The following is a 10,415-nucleotide window of genomic DNA, read 5'->3' as shown; positions in this document are numbered from 1 at the left end:
CCAGACAAATTCCACAACAACAACCGGGCTCCCAACCCTCAGAAAAAACCAAAGGCTGCTGAGACATCACATGACCAGAGAGGCAAATCCAATGGGATACAGTGCAGAGAATGCGAAGGGTTCGGTCACACACAAGCAGATTGTGCGAATACACTCAAGAAGAACAACAAGAGCTACAATACTACTTGGAGCGATGAAGAGTCAGAGGATGAAGATGGTCCGAACAACCTCCTTGCATTCACCACTCAGGAAGTGACCGATCCTCAGTCTCATCAGGATGTCACGGAAAATGTCTCTAACAAAGTCTATGACAAAGCTTCTTCCAGTGAGAGTGATGTTGAAATCTCATTGGAATCTGTCTCACAAGCCTATCGTGAACTGTTTAGTCAGTGGACCGAAGTCGTACGGCTGAATGAAAACCTTTGCACAAAGGTTAATATCATCTTTACGGAAAAAGAAGTGCTTGCCTCAATCGTTGCCTATCTTCAACGATCACTTCAGTCAGGACACAGCAAGATAAGCTACTCTCTGAATTTAATGCTCTTAAAAGAAATATTTGTATGCTCAATTCAGGAACATCCAATCTTGATGACATTCTTTGCTTGGGGAAAGATGCAGGAAATCATCACGGCATTGGTTATGATAATTTTATTAAGGGTTATATAGCTAAATAGCCTCCTAAGAATATACAGTTTTGGATTTAGCCAACATTTGGTTAATTTTGTGTTAATAGCCAGGCGAATTTATTTACATAGTTAAAAATACCAATATATCCTCACAACTGTTCCCGCCAATTCCCCTATCGAAAATAAAATCAATTAAAGCAAATCTTTGGATAATAACTGCCGCGTATTTCAAGGGCCTTCATTACGCTCTGTAATTAATACCAAATATACACGCAATATTCTCTCTCATTCAAACACAAATTCAAAAACGAAATCCCAAAAAAAAAAAACGATCTCTGGTTTCGTCCAAAAAGTGATCGGCGGGAGGGTGATGAGCGTGGCGGAGAGCCAGTGGGTGAAGGTGTCGCTGCAGAGCGGCGCGGCGGTAGGGAAGGCGGAGGGCAAGAACGCGTTGGAGTTGACGGAGATGGAGATCGACGGCAAGCACTTCTTCTGCGAGTCCAGGGACGTGACTCGGCCTTTCCCCAGCCCCATGCCCGTGGATCGCCCCGATCTGGAGTTCGTGTGGAATCGCTGGTTTTCCATGTCCTTCAGGGCCATCGGACTGCCTCACCACTGCGTCAACCTGTTGCAGGCAAGCCGGAGATTCTTTTTTACTGAAGATTGGTTGGTTGGTTCGACTTTGATTGATTGATTCATACATTCTCTGTGTGTCTGTGTTATCTCTCAGGGCTTCGCTGAGTACCGAAAGTTTGGCGAGCCGCCGCGACACGCAGGTGATCCACATCGATCCCACCACCGGCGCGCTTGGCCTCGATCCCGCCGGCGATTTCGAATCTGAGAAGGACGCTGTGGAAGAGGTGACGCGGGGATCGCGGTGGACGGCGACGAAGGCGCGGGCCATTTTGGGGTACGCGGCGGTGGGCGGCGTGGGGCTGCTATGGTTTTTTTTTTTTAATACAGTATGTTCGTGTAAATAGATAGCCTATTTACAGTATGTTCGTGTAAATAGAAATCATATTTACAGTATATTCGTGTAAATACGAAGCTTATTTACAGTATATTCACTGTAAATACAAAGCCTATTTACAGTGTATTCGTGTAAATAAACTGAAAAATTCTGGAAATATTTTGAGCACGAAAATTCTGGAAATTATGACAATTAATGGTTGATTTCTTTCAAAATCTGCTCAAAATTCAAATTTCAAATTTGAAAACTTCCCTATTCGGTTTCAATATTTAATTCGAATTTTTTTAAAAAAAATGCCTAATTAAAATAGCATAAGGACAAAAAGGTAAAACTAATTCAATTAATAAGCTGCCACGTAAGCAAGATGGCTATTTACGGGAAATTAACGAAAGGTTGGCTAAAACCAAATTGCTAGTGTTTTAGATGGCTAAACAGCTAATTATTTGTTTTATTAAAGGGTCACAAACTTTGTCTTTAAACAGATTAGTACTTCGTATAATAATTTTATAATAGACTATTGCAATATAATAATAAATTATAAACTGCAAATGAATGGGAGAAGACATTGTGATTTTTATTAATCATCGTCCGGAGAATAATTAAAAAAAAAAAAATAAGTAAGCTCTATTGATGCAAATATTGTGCATTTATTGGCGATGTTTAATTGGCAAAATTGCTCATAAAAGGAGGATATTTTTTGCTGATGTGGAGTCTTCACGCGGCAGAGAATATTTGATTTGTAGCAGATTTTGTTGCGACGTATTCTGCGACATTCTCGAAGTCATCAAATATCCGCGAGATTTTCTAGGGATCAGAAGATATGATATCCTTGATGCCAGCAACTGAATTGGTGCGCCCTAATTCGCCTCGAAGACTATAAGTGGCGTCCTCCTTTCATAGTTCGTTTAAGACCCTTTTGGAAACACTTGTTTGAGAGATTTATTTTTTTAGTGTTTTAGCTGAGCTTAGAACGACATGTGTTCAAACTTTTAAGGTGTCTTTTACCTCTGCTTTGTTTCCTATATACGGGTGATTGTATTAGAAGCTAGAGGCTAGGTTTTACAATTGTTTTTGTTGGGAAACACGTTTAGAAGTATCAGGAGAGATATTCTGTGGGAATCGAGGGGATCTCGTGCTTAGGGGGAGCCTAAGTTGCTGTTGAAAAAGATAGACGTAGGTTGGGTAGCTAGCGAGGGAGTCGTTAAGTGTAAAACCTTATTGTACCACGTTATCATAGTAGATTGCTTTCCACCGGGCAAAGGCCCTCTAGACGTAGGCACGAATTGCCGAACTGGGTTACCAATCTCTGCGTTCTTTATAATTTCGCACTTACAGCTTTCTCTGTTTGATCACTCGAATTTTAGTGTTTGTCACAGAATCCGTCACAACATATTCTGTGACATACGCACAGATCACGTAATTTCAAGCTCGAAAGCTTAACTATAAAGCAAAAAAAAAAAGATACAATCTCTTATTTATAGTCTCTGATATCATTGTTTTGGTCTTCTCTTGCCACTTTATGACGCGTATCTTCTACGATCGATCAATTATACAAAATGGCTCATAACACCTTTGAGTTTGTAATGAGTCTGGTATTTCGCTAAACTCATTTTTATAATCATCACCAACTCTTTAAGATTTTTTTTTTGGCTTGTTGATTGAATTTTGCTTGTTTTGGCAAAGTTTGGAATATTGAAGTGGAATCTCTCAAGTTTATTATCGTTGTTTTAAGCTTTTTAATTAATTTGTACTATCATATTCTTAAAGAGTTGCTAATTAGTACTCATCTTTATTTAAGGAGATTGTACCTGCTAAATTAGGTACAAAAACCTTTCTCCATATTATTTAGCATGGAACAATAGCATGGTCAACCGTTCATTTTGTGATCAGAGATCTCATCATAGATCTAGTCCAAATAATTAAAGCATAATACTGAATCAAACTATATAATTTAATACTAATAATTGAAGCCGGTCGAGGTCGTTATACAACTAATGCATACCACAAGTTGTATTTATAGAAGAACCGTCCCTAGGAAATTCATTTTTCAAAGACGCTTCAAAAACCAATAATGAGCATAAAGAAAAGAAATAAAAAAAAAACAAGTAATTTCCGAAAATCTTTCGTCAATTAACACGATGATACTTTTGTACGGATGCTGTTAGTATTAATACAGGAATTCATTCCTAGTTTTTATAAGGATTTGGGAATCAATGCTGTGTATCATTTTTTTAATGTTTTTACAAGAATCTGTGCTGTAAAATTATTCAATAATAATAAGAGAATAAATCAAGTGCGATATCATTAAAAAAAATATATCACCGCATTTACAAGGAACAGACAGACGAACAGTTGGATAATTTATTACCAGAAATTTATTAGAGCAAATTGTCAACAATGACGGATTTCCATTACCAAAGTATTTTCCTAATAACAAGAATTTACATTGAATAATAAAAACTAAAATAATATCTGAAAAAAAAAAAAAAAGCGAAATCACCGTATGGCATGAGATCCTTTGACAAAACTCCGTCGCACGTGTAAGTAATCCGGTGACGTGGATGTCAGATCCACCGTTTAAGTGTCAGCCAAAAGAAAAACGAAAAAAGAAAAAAACAATAAAACCGCCGACTCTAACACGAATCCATATGACAGTGTAATAGAGCGGTCCGGGCCCTATAAGACCGACGAGTACCGAATCCGTCCAAAATAGGTGACGTAAGCAGTGACAAAACAATCCCATGTGCGACATCGACACAACTCACTTGCCCTCCACGCTCGACACGTGTCCGGTAATACCTCACCACTTCCCACGTAAAAAATTCATTACAAAGCGTTATCTTTCATGTGTACGTTCTAGAAATCAACCGGCTACAACCGACACGTCATCCTCGATCCCCTCTATAAATTCCTCTCTCTCCCTTATGTAATACGTTTCAAGCGCCGTCGACGCACACACACACAGACACAAACACACCCCAAGAATTTAGCACAAAAAGAAAGGGAAAAAAAAAGAGGAGAGATTAATTTCGCCGGGTAAATGGCATCGGATTTACATCTACCTCCAGGATTCCGATTCCATCCGACGGACGAGGAGCTCGTGATGCACTATCTCTGCCGTAAATGCGCGTCGCAGCAGATCTCTGTCCCGATCATCGCCGAGATCGATCTCTACAAGTACGATCCTTGGGAACTTCCAGGTAAATAATTGAATTAATTCTGTTTTTGAGCATATTCCGTTATTTCTGAACTGGTGACCTAATTCCTCTTCTCTTTTCGGACAGGCATGGCTTTGTACGGAGAGAAAGAGTGGTATTTCTTCTCGCCGCGGGACCGGAAGTACCCGAACGGTTCGAGGCCGAACCGGGCTGCGGGAACCGGGTACTGGAAGGCGACCGGGGCCGATAAGCCCATTGGGACTCCCAAACCGGTTGGGATTAAGAAAGCCTTGGTCTTCTACGCTGGAAAAGCTCCCAGAGGAGAGAAGACTAATTGGATTATGCACGAGTATCGCCTCGCTGACGTGGACAGATCCGCCAGAAAGAAGAACAGTCTCAGGGTAAGTAAAACGGACATTTTTTTTTTTACTTTGCATGCGTGATTGAAACTTGAAAGTACGATTCTAACCTTTCCCAGTCAATTGGCGGCCGTAAAGTTTAGTGCGTAATTTGATCATAAATGTAATTTTGTTAAAACAAAATAAAATGTAAATGTATTATGTACTATGTATATAACGAAATCATATGGCCCACTAAAAATGTGTGATTTTTCAAAGAAGGCGCTTATACTAAAATGTAACTATTTATGGACAATATTCGACATTACCTCTTTCCGATACGCATTGAAGATATGTAGATATTGATCCGATTGCTTTTTTTTTTTGTTAATAATTTTTAGCTGGACGATTGGGTTCTGTGTCGGATATACAACAAGAAGGGCACAATCGAGAAACAGAACAGCCAAGCCGTTTCCGTCTTGAACCGGAAATCGGCGATCTATTCCGAACCAGAGGACAAGAAGCCGGAGATCAAGGCCCCGCCGCCGCAGGGTCTCGCCGGAGGATTCCCGGCCCCGGCGAACACCGGCGACTTTCATTACTTTGACACGTCGGAGTCGGTGCCGAGGCTTCACACTGACTCGAGCTGTTCGGAGCACGTGGTTTCGCCAGAGTTCACGTGCGAGGTCCAGAGCGAGCCGAAGTGGAAGGAATGGGAAAAGGCCCTCGACTTTTCTTATAATTACATGGATGCCATCGATGTAAACGCGTTCGGCGCTCAGTTACAGGCACAGCAGCAACAACAGCAACAAGGCGGTGGTGGTAATTATCAGATGTCGCCGCTCCAGGATATGTTCATGTACCTGCACAAGCCGTTTTGATTAGGACCGTTGGATCCGGAATACTACTTTTCGCGCGGTTAAATCAGGAGACGCCTTAAAAAGTCCGTGACTGTTGGAACCTGCGCGAGATCATATCTATAATTTTAAAAGAAGAAGAAGAAAAAAAATGAAGTCCCTCTAATCAATTAAAATCAGGGTTGGGAAAAAGAAAAAAGAAAATATAATTGAGGAATTAATTTTGTGCGTAATTCAGCGGTGGGACCCATCAGCATTGTGACAGTGCTTTTCCTTTGATATCTTGGTACAAAGATAGGCTTAGCATGTGTAAAGACAATGTGTAGATATTGAATGTTCACAAACCTTTTGATAATTTTGTGTGGGCAATTTCCATGGCCCCCAATCTTTTTATTTATGAATATATTTCATATTTCAGTTTCTAGCTCGAGAATAATCTTTTCTTTTTCTTTTTACATTATTTTTGTGCAATTTTGATGTTTCTATATTGTGTACATAGAATAATCTTAGAGAAGTTTGTCTCATATATTTCTTTTTTATTTGTAATTAAGCTCGCGATAAGAACCATTGTGCGACGTGACAAATGTCTTCCGTTAGTTGCGTACGCGTTTTGTATTAATTATGGTCTTTAATTTTATTTTTCTTTGGGAGGTATGGTCTAAAATCCAATTATAATATTCAACATGTTAAACTTGAAAGTTTGTTAAGAATTTGTTCGAGTTTTGAACTTTTGAGAGCTTAATTATGGTGACATACAATATGTAATGATAAATTATGGTGATAGACATCCGCGTAATCTTTAACATATTTTGGCATGTATCCTTATCATCACTATGAAATAATATCTTAAAATCCATTTGTGTTGTACGGATGGCAGTTGGCAATATACGTCACATGTTAACCAGAAACAAACAAAAAAAAATTCTTTGGTGGAATATGGTGCCACGTCAACTTGTGCTTGGACATGCATTTCCACCTAAACATATTGCTCTCTCTATATCAAATCTTGATGATAAAATTTGACTTTAATTTAAAATTAGATGCTAATCTAATCTGACATGTGAAAGATGATCTCAACAGAAAAATATTGCTTTTGCTGGCTTCTCAGCAATAATATATTATGAGATCTGTAACTTGTGCAATGGACTTCGTCCTATTAGATTTGAAAACAATACTTAGTTGTTTCATATCTTTGATTAATTTATTTCAAGATCTTCTCAAATACATCGGAAGACCTGCGGTGACGATTCAACTAAAAAAAAACAAGTGACAATGTAAGCCGAGAAGGCACCTCGGAAAGGAAGTGTGATCAAATTCTATCGGAAAACTAATTCAAGAGAACGTTACACGACCTCTCGAAAGCACGCATGCAACATCCTTTATTCATTCTTTACTTTATGAGCAAATTTCCTTGTTCATATATCTCGCTCTCATTCTCCTTTGTTTGATATCATATCGTATTCCCGGTTAATATCATTAAAATCTTTACATTTTCTTATTCGGATAATTACTCTTCAAATCTTGCTGATTTAAATCCATTAACGAGATATTAGGCCCAACTTTTCTTACTTAACAAATCAAATAGATAGAAATCATAATTTCGATCCCTTGACATATGAGGTGAAATCCGCTTTATCACCCAGGCCATCTTCAATAACAATTTCCTAGTTAATTTTTGTTTTTCTATTTTTTTTTTTTTTTACATTTTTTTGTGTGTTAAACTTACTGGGATCTTTATTTAACAAGGCCATAATTATTGAGGTAGTTTTTCATTGTCCAAAATTGAAACTCGACACTTCCTAGTTAAACAAATTGGAATAATGTGCAACAGTTTTGTTCAATTGTTTAATATTGGGCTTTATATGGCCCAATAAAAAAAACTTTGTCAAGCTTTGCCTACAATGTCCATTGTCCGCAATGGTTTAATTGCGGAAATTAGATAGTGATTTTTTTCAAAGTACTTACGGGACGCTGCCTCACGCATAAAGCTGGTCATATGGGATCCCGTTTCCCATATTATTAATACCATATGGAAAATGAGAAAAAAATCGTATTATGAAATGTGGTACCGGGGCTTTTGTCCCAGAACCATCCGGGAAATGAGATGAAACTGGGATCTCCGTTTAGCACCATTTAGTACCATATTTTTAAAGTTGTATTTTTTAATTGAAAATATAAGAATTTTTATTTATTTTAATGCATTCATGATTAAAATAAAATGAAAAAAGTAAATATGGAAAATATGGGAATACCAGAACCGCGTAATATGGTACGGGGAATTCCCAATACCGTAGAAAATGGTTCCGGGATTTTCCGGTACCATTTTTTACGGTTCCGGGAGTCCCATTTCTCGCAAAATATGGGACGGGACCAGGGGATCCTATTTCCCGGGTTCCATATGTCCAGCTTTACTCACGCCTTGCCTGCTGCCGCAATGGTTATTTCTGTTAAGCCGTTTTTTGGATTAACACTTACGGACACGTGACGTGAACGGACTTGGCCACGTGTCTTCGAACCTGTGAGATTAGTTATGGAATATTCCTCTTATCAAGTGAAGAACTTGAGAATTGATTTCTCAAGATCTTGGACACTCTTGTAGAGGGAATATAATTTGGCTTTGAGCCTTGGGTTTAGAGAGAGAGAGTAAGCTTCTCTTCTCCCACTCTAGAGAGAATGGAAGTAGATTGTTCCTCTTTTTTTGTGTGAAAATGTATGTGTGAAGTGACTTTGATTCTCTTTGTTCTTGATTTCAGTCTCAAATGTGTTTTTAGAGAGAGAAATAGCTGAGTAGAGAGTTTTGTATATTCTAGTTAGAGAGAGCAAAAAGCCAGCCCTTGATAAGTGTTTTTTCTCGGGTATTTATAGTGAGTTGGTGAGAGTTAGGGCAAGAGTACGGTAGGAGTAAAGGGGTTGGGGCGAGGCCCACTTTCTGAAAATGAGAATGATGGGGTTCGGGCGAGGCCCCCTTTAGGAGATGGGAATGGGGGGCGGGCGAGGCCCCTTTTACGAAATGGGAATGAAGGGGTTCCGTCGAGGCCTCCTTTACGAAATGAAAATGGGGGGTCGGGCGAGGCCCCCTTTACGAGATGGGAATCGGGGTCGGGCGAAGCCCCCTTTACGAGATGGGAATGGGGAGGTCAGACGAGGCCCCCTTTGCGAGATGGGAAAGGGGGGTCGGGCGACGCCCCCTTGGCGAGATGAGAATGGGGGGTCAGGCGAGACCCCCTTTACGAAACGAGAATAAGGGGTCGGGCGAGGCCCCCTTTACGAAATGGGAATGGGGGGTCGGGCGAGGCCCCCTTTACGAAATGGAAATGGGGGTCGGGCGAGGCCCTCTTTACGAAATGGGAATGAGGGGTCGGACGAGGTCCCCTTTGCGAGATGGAAATGGGGGTCGGGCGAGGCCCCCTTTGCTTGATGGAAAAGGGGGGTCGGGCGAGGCCCCCTTTGCGAGATAGGAAAGGGGGGTCGGTCCGGCCTGTGTGTTTCGAGATCGCTCCGGCCTGGGTACTTCGAGATCGACCCAGTGTGGATGCTTCGGGGACGATCCGGCTTGGATGTTTTGAGATTGCTCCGGCCTGGGTACTTCGAGACCGATCCAGCCGGGGTACTTCGGGATTGACCCAGCCTGGGTACTTCGACATCGATCCAGCATGGTAGCTTCGGGATCGACCCAGCCTGGGTACTTCGAGATTGGTCCAACTTGGATACTTCATGATCGACCTAGCCTGGGTATTTCGAGATCGACCCAGCCTGGGTACTTCGAGATTGACTCAGCCTGGGTACTTCGACATCGATCCCGCCTGGTAGCTTCGGGATCGACCCAGCCTGGATGTTTCGGGGTCGACCCTGCCTGGGTACTTCGAGATCGATCCTGCCTGGATGTTTCGAGATCGACCTAGCCTAGATAATTCGAGGCCGACCTTGCTTAGGTACTTCGAGTTCGATCCTGCCTGGATGTTTCGAGATCGACCCAGCCTGGTAGCTTCGGGGTCGACCCAGCCTGGGTACTTCGAGATTGATCCAGCCTGGATGTTTCGGGGTCGACCATGCCTGGGTATTTCGAGATCGACCCAGCCTGGGTACTTCTAGATTGACCCAGCCTGGGTACTTCGACATTGTTCCAGCCGGGGTGCTTCGGGGTCGATTTTGCCTAGGTACCTCGGGGTCGATCCAGCCTGGATGTTTCAAGGTCGATCCAGCCTGGGTATCTCGGGTTTGATCTGGCTTGGGTACCTCGGGGTCGATCAGGCCTGGACGTTTCGAGGTTAACCATGCCTGGGTACCTCAGGGTCGATCCTACCTAGGTACCTCGGAGTCGATTCAGCCTGGCTGCTTCGAGCGAGCCCCACTTGTCGAGACGGGAGCGGGTTGCTTCGAGCGAGCCGCTAGTCGAGACGGGAGCGGGTTGCTTCGAGCAAGCCGTTTGTCGAGGCGGAAACGGGTTGCTTTGAGCGAGCCGCTTG

General features: G+C 41.7%; 1 protein-coding gene across 1 annotated transcript; it reads left to right on the top strand.

Moving 5' to 3' along the window:
- The first annotated feature begins 4,520 nt into the window (after positions 1–4,520).
- LOC149391699 (NAC domain-containing protein 2-like) lies at positions 4,521–6,373 on the top strand. Its single transcript, XM_089618627.1, has 3 exons — positions 4,521–4,796; positions 4,881–5,155; positions 5,494–6,373. The coding sequence occupies exons 1-3, from the start codon at positions 4,637–4,639 to the stop codon at positions 5,971–5,973; spliced, it is 915 nt and encodes a 304-aa protein (XP_089474753.1). The 5' UTR covers positions 4,521–4,636; the 3' UTR covers positions 5,974–6,373.
- The last annotated feature ends 4,042 nt before the right edge of the window (positions 6,374–10,415 follow it).

This window comes from Urtica dioica, chromosome 7 (genome assembly GCF_054948205.1).
Source record: "Urtica dioica subsp. dioica isolate 48M chromosome 7, U.dioica_male_clone48M_v1_H2, whole genome shotgun sequence".
NCBI classification, from domain to species: domain Eukaryota; kingdom Viridiplantae; phylum Streptophyta; class Magnoliopsida; order Rosales; family Urticaceae; genus Urtica; species Urtica dioica.
Note: the sequence above shows the minus strand (reverse complement) of the source record. Positions and strands in the feature narration are given on the sequence as shown.

Excerpts from the sequence above, each read along its gene's own strand:
- LOC149391699 (XM_089618627.1), top strand. The coding sequence starts at position 4,637 with ATGGCATCGGATTTACATCTACCTCCAGGATTCCGATTCCATCCGACG. Across the intron at positions 4,797-4,880 it reads CGATCCTTGGGAACTTCCAG|GCATGGCTTTGTACGGAGAG; the intron begins GTAAATAATTGA and ends CTTTTCGGACAG. Across the intron at positions 5,156-5,493 it reads GAAAGAAGAACAGTCTCAGG|CTGGACGATTGGGTTCTGTG; the intron begins GTAAGTAAAACG and ends AATAATTTTTAG.